The sequence below is a fragment of the Wasmannia auropunctata genome, unplaced genomic scaffold, assembly GCF_000956235.1.
Source record: "Wasmannia auropunctata unplaced genomic scaffold, wasmannia.A_1.0 LD336090.1, whole genome shotgun sequence".
NCBI classification, from domain to species: Eukaryota; Metazoa; Arthropoda; class Insecta; order Hymenoptera; family Formicidae; genus Wasmannia; species Wasmannia auropunctata.
In genome coordinates, this window is record NW_012026800.1 from 3,019,912 (window position 1) to 3,034,775 (window position 14,864).

Consider the following 14,864-nt stretch of genomic DNA (forward strand, 5'->3'; position numbering starts at 1 on the left):
ATATAGAGTCCAAGGCAAAGTTAAAAATACTTTCAAAGAACAAGACTACTAGATACCACAAGATAGTTTTCTAATTTAAATTTGAAAGCACGTCTGTCTCCATAAACGTCTTTGAATTAATTGAAATCGCGAACTGCTATAACATACACGATGTTTAGCAACATGATGATGTATGTATATATTATTCATATATGGATATATGTATATATTTTTGTTAAACCGATAAGGTCTTCGTGTAACACTGATTTTATTTCTAAGGTCGCCAGAAGAAATATAAAGTCTCAATAAATTTGGGACATAGCACTCTGGACTCTAGCTTTTACCACCGATCTCTTTATTAGTTTCAAATAAAACAAAGTTTCAAATAAAGCATAGAAGAGCCATCTTGTATAATCGCACCTTGTAAAAGCGCGATCTTTAATTATGTTAAACGAATAATTAAACCTGTACGCACGTGAAATATTTATACATTTTAATACTAACGAAAAATATATTTATAACTTTATAAAAAAAAGGGTAGGTCCCACCGAGATTTGAACTCGGATCGCTGGATTCAGAGTCAAGAGTGCTAACCATTACACCATGGGACCTCTTGTGAACCACCCTATTAGACTGCACATATTTTACCGACGTAGTGAAGACACGATTTTGTTGAGCAAAGATTCGCCCTATTTAGTCGAGACTTCAACCCCATTTAGTAGAGACTCGAACCCTATGTATATATTTACTATATTTAGCGAAGATACGAATAAAAAAAAATAAAAACTTAAATTTTTCGAATCAACAGTTTTCCAAAAAAGATTATAACTTGTTAAAATCATTTAAAATATTTTTTTGATAATGCTTTGTGTACATGAAATTTTTAATATCTTGATTTACAGCACATCTTATTTGAAATCGTTTTTCTTATGTGTGCAATTTTGTTACAATAGATTTAGGTTCTAATATACACATATAAATAGAAAGAGGAGCTATAAGAATTGTTTAATAAATTTAATATAAATTTTGGTAACCATTTGATATCTATTTGTCACCAATTTTAAATTATTAATTCTAAGAATTTTCCAAATTTCTAAAAATTCGGATTTTAAATCGCGAAAATCAAGCATCTTCAAAATTGACATAATTGATAAGGTTGCACTAAAATTCCAAGAATTTTCCAAAATTCGAAGAGTTTAATTGCGACTTTTAGGGGAGGAAAGGAATATATAAAATTCCGAATGTCTATCTCTTAGTTTTATCGTTGTAATGAGTATAACAATGAAATTTCTCACAGAATAACGTGTAATCGCATATCGCTTTATATAATAAATTTTAATACATATACGTAATATTTATTACTTTTCATTTATATCTCAGAATTCTTCCTCGATAAGAATTCTCACTATATGTATATATATTTTATATATATATATAAATTATAATACTATATAAACAAGCCAGATATTAATACACTTATATTTAATAAGTAGTCAATCTCTAGAAGCTTTTCTAATGCTAGAATGTATTATATATTAGAAAACTTTTATTCATCATTTATTCAGAAATAATAACGAATCGTATATTTCATCTCTTCCTGCAAATTCATTTTTGACTTGTCAATTTTTCATAAGTTGCGATTTGACATGCGCTCTACACATTTACGTTCTTTCGCGACCTGCACTCAAATGAACAACGCTTAAAATAAATAAAATCATCGACTTGTAAAGCGATGTTCGTATTATTTTGAGCAATAAAAATGTACAGACATCTTTTTTTTCCCATAACCTATGTATAACATTGCATAAAATAGCGTTTGTATACCTTCAATATGTGTATAATGCGAGAAACGACCTAATTGTTTTTATTCTCACTAATATCCATTGCACATCCATTGCACGAATTTGGCAAATAATTTTTCAAGATTCTTCATTTTCTATATAAATACGATTGACAGATATTACGATCTACACGATGCTCTTCCCTTAAGAATGTCGGTTATATATATTATACAAATACGACCCCACATAGAAATGCTGTTTGCTCTAAAGCCAAGTTGAGTAAAGAAAAAAATAAGGGTGCAGATTTAATGATCCTTAGTAGAAAAAAAGTAGACGCTCCTGTGCGCTCCCGGACAGTAGTCTCCAACCACGTTTGATGTTTAAATATTGAATGATGGCACGTACGCAAATTAGAACTCCTGGAAACGTAGTTAGCGTCACACTTTACCTTCTTAAGCAATTACCTCTCTTAATTCTTTTGATTAAATTGCTGAAACGTTATACAAACCGAATGCCATTATCAACCACCACAGCCATGAGTTCTCCCGCGAAGCGAGGTCGGTGGAGTGCTTAACAATGAGCGTCCACTTTGTCAGAGACAATCCGAAGCCGGCTAGCGCACCGTAGCGCGAGGCAATAGTGTGACAGAAACACATCAGTAACAAAAATCCGATCCAGTTGAAAAGAAATGCGACTGTAAGGGAGACAAATTAATGCAGATAATCATCCCTCGCTACAGAGATCAGACATTTTGTAGAATGTAAAGATATATTGTATACTTACCAAGAAACGCTGTGAAAAACATAAAATCTGTGCCAAGCAGCCCACTTTCTGGATCGCCTTCCGCAGCTTCAGTATCTATTGCCAATATTGTTAAAGGCTGCTGTGGTGGTCTAATATTTCCTGGCTGTAAAAAAAAAGATTTTGAGTTACCCTGAAATATTTCAAAATATAGATATGTATATATTAAAATTTTAAGTACAGTCGTGTACCATGTGTACTTGAGGCTGCGGCTCGCCCTGTAGAGTCTTTTCACGCTGAACCTCCTCGTAACTGGGTAATTTGGTGGCTACTTCATAAGGGGGTGGTGCAGAGAAGTCTAGTTTCGGAGGTGGAATCTCCTCTCCATCAGCCTGAAAAATTTTATTGGGTTAATAGTTGTTCAACCCATGACTTTTATCAATGTATATATCTTACATTGTATTAAGTAATATTATGTCTCAGTGTATCATATTATGTAACATTATCTAATGCTACATTATGTAACTGGTATATTCTTTTTGAAGACGGTGCGTGCGCCATTCATCTTTTCTCTTGTTTTCTCCAACGTGAAGAGAAAAAGAAGGAAGATATACCATATAAGAGAATGCATGCACTGTCTTCAAAAACAACATACCAAATATTACGTAATATTATCAAATCAACCATAAGTAAATCAAATACAAAAATAAATTGGTCGTGTAAGCCTCTGCGACTATTAATGCAAATTTATATAATTGAGAGAGCAATAAAAATGCAATTTCATGTATACAATCCGTGAATAAGGCTCACATTTAGACGACTTATTTCTGTATTCAATTTATTATCGGAATACAGTTTATTTCTAATATTACATTATGTTGCAATATATTACCATTCGATTTGCTGTCGTAGACTGTGCAGCAGCAGTGGACGCTCCGGAATGGCCAAGCATGTCGATCATGAACGGCATCGCCACAGTGACCGTGGGAATTTCGTTCGGACTTGACGTTTCGCCCCCGGTATCCGCATCCGTTTGAGGCGGCTGTGGAGCAACGCATAAAACAGATCTCAATAAAATACGATCTACGAAGACGACTGATGCATTATCACCGAACGTTTTTTTTTTTGCCCGCGGCAAGAAACGGGTCACCGACGAGGAGTCTTGGAATCGGAATGGTACATGTCTTTTTTTTCGCTGAATCAGAGATAGACGATGTGATTTTTTTTGCGCACAAAAAAATAGTCAAAACAACACAAGGGGATCGAACGCGACAGCCGACTGTGATCGCGCGAGGAAAATACGTTGACGATCGAACGCGAGATCCTCGTCGACCGTGCCGCTCGTGACAGCGCGGGGATGCGGCGCGGCGGAGGAGAAACGACGACGTCCGCGGGGCGCTCGCGGTGAACGCGGAACTCCCATTTTTCTGCGACTCGTCGGGTGGGTGGACGTACCGTATTGTGACGGGCGTTACTGTCCATTTCCGGCCAGATTTGCGCGGCGCGGCCAGGGAACGGTGTCCGCGAGAACTCTCCCTGGGGACACGGATTCACGCGTTTGCGGGACGCGGAATGGCCCTTGCTCGAGAGCCTCCTCGAGCCGAGACGACGGTAAAAAGCGCTCGCAATCAATGTCTGACAGCTGGTAAGTCGTAATCGACGTGACGGCTGCCGGTTGTCCTAGCGCGACGTCTATCGTTCGCGGGATCGACGGGGGACGGGGGATCCGTGACGGCGTCTCTCGGGCTCCGAGCGCATCGGCGATCCGCGGTGCGAACGATCGCACTCTTTCTTCCCCCCTTTTCGAAGGTTCCTTTCGGCATCCGTTACTTCCCGCAACGCGATTATCGGTAGAATTGCAAATTACATTGCCGTCGTGCGGTGTCACGTCTGGAAATTTGGATCGCGCGGACAAGGAGCGTCGCGCCGACGATTGGTCCGTCCACGGTCGCGCGTTGCGAGCCGTTCCTTAGGACGGGACTGTAGCCGGCGGAAGTAGCACGACGCGCCGGAAGCGCGAGGCTCGCGATCACCCGACGACAACACCCCGCCGTTCCCTCGACGTAGCGTCGCGGTGCGTTATTCGCGGCTCGCGCGACGAGCAGGTTTTCATCCTCGCGAGAACTGTACGGCAGAAACACCGGCCATTCGCGTCCACGGTCGCTCGCTCGACCAGCCGACCGGCGCCGCGCGGTGGGGGGCCGGGCTCGAAAGGGGGACCGCGCGGGGGACGGCGAGTAGAGGGAGCAACTGCGCTCACGTCGCTGTGCATAAACGACGCTCCGCCGCACGCAAGTCAGTCGCTCGCTGACGTTCGAGGGAGTAAGGTTGACCTGTTTTTCGCCGTCTCCTCCGCGCGATGTCGGAAGTATTCAAACTGGGTGATCTAGTATGGTGCGTATCAAGTGATCTGACATAAGTGCGCGCGGCAACACGGTCGCGCGTGTACCCCGTGCTCTCTCGCGCGATCCCTAATCCCTTCATCACGCTATCTTTTCTTTCTGGCTTTCAGGGCGAAGATGAAGGGATTCTCACCGTGGCCGGGCCGGGTAAGTTGGTATCCCCCACTCCCCTCCTAAGCTTCACACAACGCGGGCTTTCATGGTGCTCCTCTTCCCGTCAACATCGCGCGGGCGCCCGCTCGCGCGCGCGCGCGCGCCCTTGCGCTCCCGTCGCGGCGCCTGCCCTCGGCAGGCTCGCTCGTATTTGGCGGTTTCTCGCGTCGTTCCGCCCCGTCGACGCTCCTGCCGCCGGGACGACGAAGCGCACCGCACCAGCTGTCGACGCCACCGGGCCCCCGGCGGGTCCGCGACGCATCGGCGTCGTCGGCCCGCCGACCGGGGATCGCATCGCATCGTATCGGAACAGCGCGACGCGGCCGCCTAGCTGTCTCCCGCCACACCCGACCTTCGAATTCAAATTGGCGCGCAAGCCGCGGGAAGCTTATAACCTAAATCCTGCGTGCGACCGCGAATCGTCTCTCTCTCGCGCTCGACGAGTCCCTCGCAGGACTCCTCCCCTCCCGCTCGTCACTTCTCGCCGCGGGAAATTTCTCGCATGGTGTACCCCGGTGCGCCCGGCGCGAGGCTCGCTGTCGTCGAGACTCCGGAATTTGTCCCGCGTAATCCGTCTCGCCTCACGCGATTGGCGGAAACGCGCGTGACGTGAGCGCGGCGTGTCGGGCGAGCTGTCTAGCGATTACTCCTCCTGGGCCTCCCTGCCGTCCCCCTGGCAGTTGTCAACGATGCATTCTCCTGATGCTCATGTTCATAGTCGTTTGATTAAAAAATGTCCCAAAGATACAGTCTCGGGAGATGCTGTAAGTTTATTTCATTGTTTGGACGCAGTCGTCAAGACTGCTCGTTGGTCTCGACTTGTATTGAAGACGAATAGCTCGGAGAATGAATATCGCCCGCACAATAGGTGTGTACTCTGTCATGCATAGTCCGCGAGAGAGGAAGAATAGGATGTGGAAAATGCGACGAAAGTTTTCGCAGGTTCTTCCGGCTGCGTTTACGCGGCAATCGTCGTCGCGCACGGCAGGGTCGTACATACGAAGGCCGGGGATGATGTACCAACGTGCCGTCTTACAATTAGCTCGAACAGTTTTTATTGGCGTCTTAATACAAAAAGAAAACTACTACTATTACTACAAAACATAGCGTTTGAAAACGGAGAATTATTCAACAAAGATATTATTTGATAGAAATTTATTTTTGACATATATTTTTCTTAATTTTAATTTGTAAAAATACAATGAAAACTTTTAAAAGTTTGCACCTAACTAAAAATGAGATAATTTGGTATAGCATAAAATAATTTGAATACTAATTTTCTACAATAAACATATCTATTTTTTTATTCTGTAAAAGTTTGATATTAATTTTATATTTGAATTGTCGATATTATTTTTCAAATGGATTGTAAATTGAAATTAGATGTTACGATTAGTACTGGTAATAAGTTATATATTATATATTAATTTTATAATGGCATGCAAAGGTGTCGGTTCCTTCAAAGGACTTGAAGAAGCCTGCGAACACTAAAAAGGGACCAGTACAGTGTATCTTCTTCTTTGGGACAAACAATTAGTAAGTTCTATTTGTGGATTGTTTATCTTATTCCTGAAATGTTACTATGATTTATAATTCTTAATGATGCCTTTTCTTTTGTAGCGCATGGATAGAGGAATCTCACATTAAACCCTATCAAGAGTATAAAGAGACTTTAGTGAGATCTAGCAAATCTGGTGCATTCAGAGATGCAGTGGAAGCCATAGAAGACTTTATCGCCAAAGGAGAGGTGAGCAAAATTTTTATATCTGATAATTACACACACACACACACACACACACACACACACACACACACACACACACATCCATAGATATATATTATAATTTAATATGATATTAATTTTTGTTGAATTATTAAATTAATATCTTAATAAATATATATTATTAATTTAGAACATTGTATTAATGATGGCATTTTGTATATGCATTGATTTAAAGATGATAGTTAAATATAAAATATAAAATAAAATTTTGTATATGCATTGATTTAAAGGTGATAGTTAAATATAAAATAAAATTATAAAAATTGTAAAATAAAGAATAAAATTTGTATGCTGCTATCGAAATGTTGAAGTAGAAATTAATTATATGGAAAACGATTAAATCTCCTGTATTGATGCATCAGGTATTCGAGGATGGTTTGGACCCGGACTCTTTGTTCGACAGACTCAAAGAAGAGACTGTACCCGAGAAGAAATCCGTCGTCAAAACGCCGAAGCCGCGTAAGGTCAGCAGCGAAATCCGTCTTCTGTTTCTCAGCAGCAACATATCTTTACTTGTCTTTTATATCAAATATGTAAAACTGAGGAACTTATTATAGGACGCTACTGGAAAAACTCCCAAGCGTCCAAGCGACAGCGGTACAGGCGATCGCCGGCCAGCTAAAAAGCAACGTCGAGAATCTAGTAGTAGCAATGTTGACAGTGTCAGTCCGAGTAATATGAATCATTCTACACCTGCCAGAAAAACGGGATCGCTTCTTAACAGACCGGCTAATATCGCTAGACCTGTAAGTAATCAATATCAATAATATCAATTGTCATATTTTTTTTTTGTTATTGGACTAAGAGATCTTTGTTCTATTCCCAATTAATATGATAATAATTAGTATCTTGTATCATTATTACTCACAATATTTTTATCTTGTATCATTATCACTCACAATATTTTTATCAAATAATATTTATTTAAAATTTTATTTTTTTATATCTTCCGATCTCTTATAAAAATATAAAAATATATAAATTGAGATATTACTATGGGATGAAGATTGAGAATTGAACCTAGACCTGTCTAATTACATATAAATTGAGATATTATTATGGGATGAAAATCGAGAATTGAACCCAGACCTGTCTAATTACAGGTCGATCGCTCGTATACTGAGCTACGCGTTACCTCACTTGATCTCAATATTAAATATAATACATAATATTTTAATATGTATAGAAAATACGAGTTAGCATCTGAAAATTTGGAGTTGTATTTATATCGCGCACTCGCGCTAAAATGTAGTCCTTTGAAAAATTTGTTTTAATATTCATGTAATATTCTGGAACATTATGTTAAATCAAGATCGAGAATCGGGCAGCATACGCGCGCGAGATGTGCCGCATACCCACACATACACACATGCGACACATACACGCCACACATACACGAGGACGCTACACCTCAGTACCGTAGTGAGGCACATGGTGATCCCGTTACCACCTGTTGGTTCCATATCTTAGCATTAACGTGAATTATTAAAAAGTTATAATTATAAAATTTAAAGAGAATTAAGATTTCTTTTTGCTTTAAAATTAACAATATTGAAATTTATTTAATTATGCTCAGGACATAGAATTTACCTATGGGCGCGTTAGGCGCGCGACCTACGAACCCTAAACACTCAAAGATGTCTAATTCTGTCTAATTATTTTTAATGCCTCTTTTCTAAGATATTTTTAACTTGAGAAATTTTTTGCAATATATTATTGACTAATGTTATATACTTTTGCAGTATTATATTATTATTTATTATAGCATATTTAATAAATGTATATTTTTAATCAAATATAATTTTTCGTTCGAGATAATTAAAAAATAAAGTCAGGTAGAAACCAATAAATCGATCAAAAATAGGTTAAAATTCAAAACTTTATTATATGAAGAGCACGGAACATTTCGATCTTACTTGGTCTTGCTCAACCACAAAAAGTTACATATAAACGAAAGAAATTAAATTAAGAAAATATCATAAAATAAGAGTTAATAAATATGTAGGACAGAAACAAAACTAATAAAGAACAGAAAAATGGAATAAACTTCCAAAAGGATACAGAGTTCCTTGACGATTCTTACTTTTGTTTGTTCGACATACTCGCTGATAATAATAATTTTTAATCTGCGTTTTTATTCACGATCGAGACACCTTCAAAGAATAACAATTTTAACGTTTGAGTATAATTGTTTCCGCATTACTCACAGTGCTCATTTATATTTTCAAGTTCGAAGCAAGCAGTTCTATCACATTTCGCTGACGCAATCTTTGGATTTGATTTTTCTAAATCTTTAAGTAAATGTGAATTGTTGGCTCGAATTTTTACTTTTATAACTTGACTATAACTTATGCAATATTTTAATTTACGGACATTTACTTTGACTTTACTCCTTCTCACATCCGAACGATGAACGGATTCATAGCCTTTAATTTTGGACAGAGAATGATTTTATCATTCTCTTTTTGTATTATTATTTATACGATTTTTATCCTAACAACGGGATTTGCGTCTGCGCTGTAAATGTGGCTCTTATTAGTTTTGTTTCTGTCCAACGTTTATTAACTCTTATTTTATGTTATGTTCTTAATTTAATTTCTTTTGTTTAAATGTAACTTTTTGCGGTTGAAAAAACCAAGTAAGGTCAAAACGTTCCGTGCTCTTACTTTATTTAATAAAGTTTTGAATTTTAATATAATTATCTGCTCGATTTATTGGCCGTTTCTAGCTGACTATATATTTTTAATATTAAAAATATACATTTATTGAATATGTTATTGTCATTTAAATATATTATACTATAAAATAGAAATGACATAAAATATTGTAAAACCTCGGAATTTATCTAAAGAAAGAGTTCTTTTTAAATATTTACACCTTAATGCTATTGATACTTTAAAGTTAATTTTGGAACATCCTCTATGTAGGACATTGTAAAAAACAAATATCTTTCATCATTCAAATCCTTTTAGAATGCATATTCTTTTATCAAAATTTGTTGGGAATGTTTTTAAAAAATTTTTTTAATTTTATTGTAAATATTTTGCAATCAAAAATATAATAAAATTTTTTTAAATTAAATTTTGAGTGCAATTAATTGCATTTTGTTACTTTTAATTTTTTCATTAGAGAACTTTATTTGTGTTTCAGTCACAAAATTGAATCTAATTTTTTATTATTGATAAATTATAATTTTCTTATCTATCACAGTTTGAGTTATTTATAATTATTTATCGCGAATTTATAGATGTAGAATTAAATTTATTAAATATTTTGTTATGGAAATTTATTATCGGAAAAAAATTGCGTTTCAGGCCTGATATAGAATTTGTAAAGTTATTCCTTTTTTTACAGAGAAAATATTTTCAGTAGCTGCGCATTAATCCTTTCCCGTAACATCCCTTTACCTTGTTCCGCAGGTTACACCACCTTTAGATGTCGAAACGATGTCGCAAACTCTCAAGGAGAAGAATATCCTCCCGTCAAAACTGAAATTTGGATTTCTCGGGCTTGGCATCATGGGCAGCGGTATCGTGAAAAATTTGATCAACAGCGGTCACAGTGTGATCGTGTGGAATCGAACGCAGGAAAAGGTATGTACCGATATTCTTTTTCTTTTTTTTTTTTCTATAAAATCATGCGCGAAAAATTTCCGTCGATAACGAAAATGCAGTATAATAATAATTAAAGTATATATTGTAATTAAAGTAGTATTTTATTATTAATTAAACAATGAAAATTTTGAAGTATATTTAGCTATATACTATCATTTGAAAAGTATGAGTGCAACAATAGAATGAATTAATACGTGTTTGATAACATATATATGTACATTTTATTATATAGATTTATGCTTTATTATATTTTAATTAATTATGTTTGTCTCGACAAACTTTTGCTTTTTAATGTGATATATCAAGTCATTTTCAATAACTCATTATATGCTACAAGTCATTATGTGCGAAAGAGGGTTATTGAAGGAAATCAAAGAGTATCGCAATAAACAATGAGATTTATTAACTTTGAGAATTATGGTAGAAATTGAGCAGATTCGTCGACGTCGTCGTCTCGGTCGGAAAGAAATAATTCGGGATTATTTTCTCGCAAAAGCGAACAAAGTCGCCTCGTTACAAATGGCTTCTGGGTCTTTTACATTCGCTCGGTCGTAACATTAAAGCGATTTAACCGCTCCGTCTCTCCTAATTTTTCACGTGAATAATTCTCGAGTAGCTCAGATCGGTGATGTTTTTTTTTTTTCTTTACTTGCTCCGGAGTCTGCAAGTATTTACGACGTAAAAAATGAGTTTATGCCGCAGTTATTCGTCGGTAGTATTTTTTTAATACATCTCCGTTAAAGTATCTGGGAGTGAAAAATGGGAGACTGCCTGCGGGAAGCTCGGATAAGATACTTTTAGGCGTTAAATTTTGGAAGGTACTTCTTGGCAAAAGTTACATTGTAAAATACTTTTTAACGGTATTTCTGCGGGAGGATCAGCTGTAAGAATCGCTTGGTCTTTTTGACGATCGTTAAAATCAATGAGCCCTGACAACGCGAGAGCAGCGCTTCAGAGTACAAAAGAGTCAGACTTTTCTTCTTTGGAGCTCGATTTTCCAAATATTTTGACCTCTCTGTACAACACAAGTATCTACCTGCGGTACAATATACGGAACATATAATCCGACCAACGTCGATATTTTCTAACAAATTCAAGTGACTGGCAAACATCACTTCGTGGAACACTCGCTGTAAGTTTGTTACTTTGATTATATATAATTTATTTATTTCCAGTATATATTTTTGGAGATAATTAAAATTTATATAAACGAGTATAATTATGTACTCGGGAGTGATCATTACTTTCATAGTCGCTCCTCGTGAGACGCTTCTCGTGCGCGACTTGTGCAATTTATTGTTGTACATTCAATAAACGTACTGGATAGTATTATTGCAAACTCCGTTCTACATCGATAGTTTACATCGCGAATATATTATTCGGAAGGTCACAAATCACAGCATTTAATGACTCGTTAGATAAAAGTATTGAAGTTACGCAGGATGTCCTGAACGAGCGGTCGATAGTCTCAGGACATCTCGTGCATAAGAAAATAAGATTCCTCTCACTTCGATAAAAGTAAACGTTCTTATATAATACATACTGCAATATATATAATCTTTCTCTACAAAATTATTACTTTTTTTTACAGTATTTAATTCCGGTGAGAGAGAATTCGCGGAGAGATAGATGGAATGAATTCTATTATCTATTTTATCTACGATTAAAATATTCGATAATATTTTGCAGTGATATAATTGATTTTTAATGCGCTAACACATTTTCAGTTCTTACGAATGATATAGAATCTCTTTCACCGCTTTATTTGCAAAATCACGAGAAAGTAATGCAAATATTCATAATTGCGTTTAATCGATAAAATATTCAATTAATGAAAGAATTTAATTGAAATTTTTTAAAAATACTCTCAATTCTTTCTGAGAGCCATTCTGAAAGCACCGCTCATTCGCATTTAATAACAATTATACCACAGTCAATATAACATATAACTGAAACGCGAAAAGTCATTTCTGGAAAGCAACTATACGCGCGATTACTTCGATCCAATTACTTTCGATCTTTACACACCTCTTCGATCAGTGTCCTCATCATTTTTCTCGATAGCATCTTTCTGCATCGGCAATTTTAATTTACATTCGCCGCACGTGCGTTATCCCTCCATTAAGGCTTCGCGGTTTCAAAATGACGTCGTATAAAAAATATACATGCTGGAAGCATAAGTACGAGACATTCGGCATACGAAGGAGACAGGAGAAACGATTCTCTCGCCTGAGATTCGATGTGCCGTGACCAGAAGTAGCTATGTTAAAGTTTCAATTATTCTCTAAGCGTAGTAGATTTCAAGTTTCCCTCATTTTATCGCTTTCCCCCTCCCCCAAGAACGTTCTGGCATAGTTTGCGCAATAGATAATACCCGTTTAATTAACATTAGAAATACGCCGGATGAACGCTACAATCGGATTTTATTTCCTCGTATACTTCTCCATCTGTTTATACAATGATCTCAAATGGGAGAATGACGTAACCTGAAGAGACCACGAAACAATATTGATCTATCTAGCATTTTAATAAAAAAATTAATCGTATAGATATGAGAAGATTAAAAACTAATCTCTTTAATAAGCATCATATTTTTTATCAAACTAACGGTTATTATAATTGAACATTAATTCCAAATACTTTCGATGTTGATTACATTTGCTCGCGTTAGCAGCTCCTTCGGCATTAAATGCAATTATCGAATTGCCCCATAACAGAAGAGCCAATAAAAGTCAAATCGTAAATATTGATATTAATGATTGCTTCTTTTAAATTGGAATTTTAAGGGATACTCTCACTGGAATAGTGTATATATATTTCTCTGATGTTTTTTTTTTAAATTCAGTTTATCGCCCAAGGTAAATTCATGGCGGATCGATAGGTTTGGGAAGCATCAAAGAAGCCAATTGAATTGACATATTTGTATACCGACGCCTACAGTTTGGCTGTTATTTGCTCTTCTCGAGATTTTACATTCAAATCCTTCTCGTCTTTTTTTTTTTCATTGAATTTATTAATTCGGTAATATTCAAAATTAGACTATCGGGACAGTATTGGGAGAAGAGAATAATTCTAAATTGATTCACAGCTTTGCCGAAACGCTTCGATAGATACCGACAGAATTATTTAGGGCAGCGCGTTATCAGACAAGTACTTACGCAATTGTGCCTTTCATTAAATTACAAATGATATCTCCTAGTTCGCCGCTTGATTTATTTTGATACTGTTTGCGATTCAAACACGCAAGCCTTTGGTAAATCCGATTTCATTTTCTAAATAACGTTTATTGCAAAAGAGAAACACAGAGCCATTAAATATCAATCTGTCTAAATTCTTAATAAAGCAAATCGCAAAATGTGTGATCTTGTTTATAATTATTACCAATAAATTCTACGTAAATTAGAGCAAAAACAAGTTTCATTGGAACTTACGTACGCGAATATCTACGAGATTTACGAGACCAGGTACAATTAGGTTGGTCGATAGCACTATTTGTATAGTGCTACCGTTCGATTAGTCGGTCGGTCTACGGTCAAAAAGTGTGGGTACACCTAGAAAGTAGGGAATCAGCAGTCGAAAAGTATTATTTGATGAATGCGGAAATGTTTTCTTAGTAAAAGCTTGAATATAAAAGCTCTTCAAATTTCTCTGGAATTTGTCAGAATAAATGTGTCAGCAGTTATATGTATTAAATGTTTACGTGATTAGGTCTCCAATGTAAAATTTAATTAATTTTAGGATGGACATAAAAAAAATTTTTATTTAATTAACAATTTTTTTTTATTTTATGAATATGTTTATATATTTAAAAAATGTTGATCAAAATTTAATTTCGATATTTTTAAAATAAAGATCTTTCTGTAGGATGAGTGATTCAATTTTTATTAAAATGGATACTATACATTTTGATGTATATATCAGAAATTGTCTTATTTACTGAAATTCTCACTAAAATAATGCCTTTTTTATTTAGCAACGTATGCTGAAATTCGACACTTTAGAACATCTGGTATGCTCTTATGACTCAACTTTGGTCTGCGTATTTCTACGTCCATATTTTTACATGTTTCAATCAGAAGCCAGAAGCTGTTTGCATAATAATTTTATATATTTGCACCGCTGTGAAAGCCTGAGAAACATCGCGGTAATTACAGGTTTGCGTTATAATTGCAACATATTTATATAATCTGGTGATTTACTTGCAAAGCAGAACTCGGTATTCACAAAAGTGATAGTTCTGCTGGCGACTTTCAATTTTGATATAAATTTTTAATTCATGTAAAAGATTCATATTAAAGATTTATGTTACAGATTCGAAATACCATCAAACACGATTATTTACATATGTTGAAAATTATCTGTTATAATAAATTATTTAATGTTAATTATCATTAACCTTAAATCATTTATT

At 36.4% G+C, this 14,864-nt stretch overlaps 2 protein-coding genes and 1 non-coding gene across 4 annotated transcripts in view; 1 reads left to right on the forward strand and 2 right to left on the reverse strand.

Moving 5' to 3' along the window:
- Window positions 1-518: 518 nt before the first annotated feature.
- Window positions 519-590, reverse strand: Trnaq-cug. Its single transcript has one exon. It is a non-coding gene; the product is annotated as a tRNA-Gln (tRNA).
- A 631-nt stretch (window positions 591-1,221) lies between these two features.
- On the reverse strand, window positions 1,222-4,189 carry LOC105447934 (NEDD4 family-interacting protein 1-like). Of its 2 annotated transcripts, none has more exons than XM_011686251.1 (6): window positions 3,957-4,189; window positions 3,394-3,543; window positions 2,753-2,893; window positions 2,544-2,667; window positions 2,269-2,454; window positions 1,222-2,179 (listed from the first exon to the last, which is right to left on the reverse strand). In XM_011686251.1, the coding sequence occupies exons 1-6, from the start codon at window positions 3,981-3,983 to the stop codon at window positions 2,076-2,078; spliced, it is 732 nt and encodes a 243-aa protein (XP_011684553.1). In that variant the 5' UTR covers window positions 3,984-4,189; the 3' UTR covers window positions 1,222-2,075. The 2 variants fall into 2 exon arrangements, with proteins under 2 accessions (XP_011684553.1, XP_011684554.1); XM_011686252.1 differs by lacking the exon at window positions 3,957-4,189 and adding an exon at window positions 3,617-3,858.
- Window positions 4,190-4,744: 555 nt separating this feature from the next.
- The window catches only part of LOC105447936 (putative oxidoreductase GLYR1 homolog), a 39,431-nt gene continuing 29,311 nt past the window's right edge, over window positions 4,745-14,864 (forward strand). The window contains exons 1-7 of the mRNA XM_011686258.1: window positions 4,745-4,895; window positions 5,014-5,050; window positions 6,504-6,592; window positions 6,677-6,803; window positions 7,202-7,303; window positions 7,397-7,585; window positions 10,259-10,432. Of these exons, the coding sequence (XP_011684560.1) occupies window positions 4,861-4,895; window positions 5,014-5,050; window positions 6,504-6,592; window positions 6,677-6,803; window positions 7,202-7,303; window positions 7,397-7,585; window positions 10,259-10,432 (753 nt within the window). The 5' untranslated portion in view covers window positions 4,745-4,860. The remainder of the gene's footprint in view (window positions 4,896-5,013; window positions 5,051-6,503; window positions 6,593-6,676; window positions 6,804-7,201; window positions 7,304-7,396; window positions 7,586-10,258; window positions 10,433-14,864) is intronic.

Bases quoted from the DNA above. Each gene is read 5' to 3' on its own strand.
- LOC105447934 (XM_011686251.1), bottom strand. From the start codon at position 3,983: ATGGACAGTAACGCCCGTCACAATACG. The intron at 2,668-2,752 runs GTACACGACTGT...TTTTTTTTACAG, and splicing joins CGCAGCCTCAAGTACACATG to CCAGGAAATATTAGACCACC. The intron at 2,180-2,268 runs GTTTGTATAACG...CTACGTTTCCAG, and splicing joins GTGGTTGATAATGGCATTCG to GAGTTCTAATTTGCGTACGT.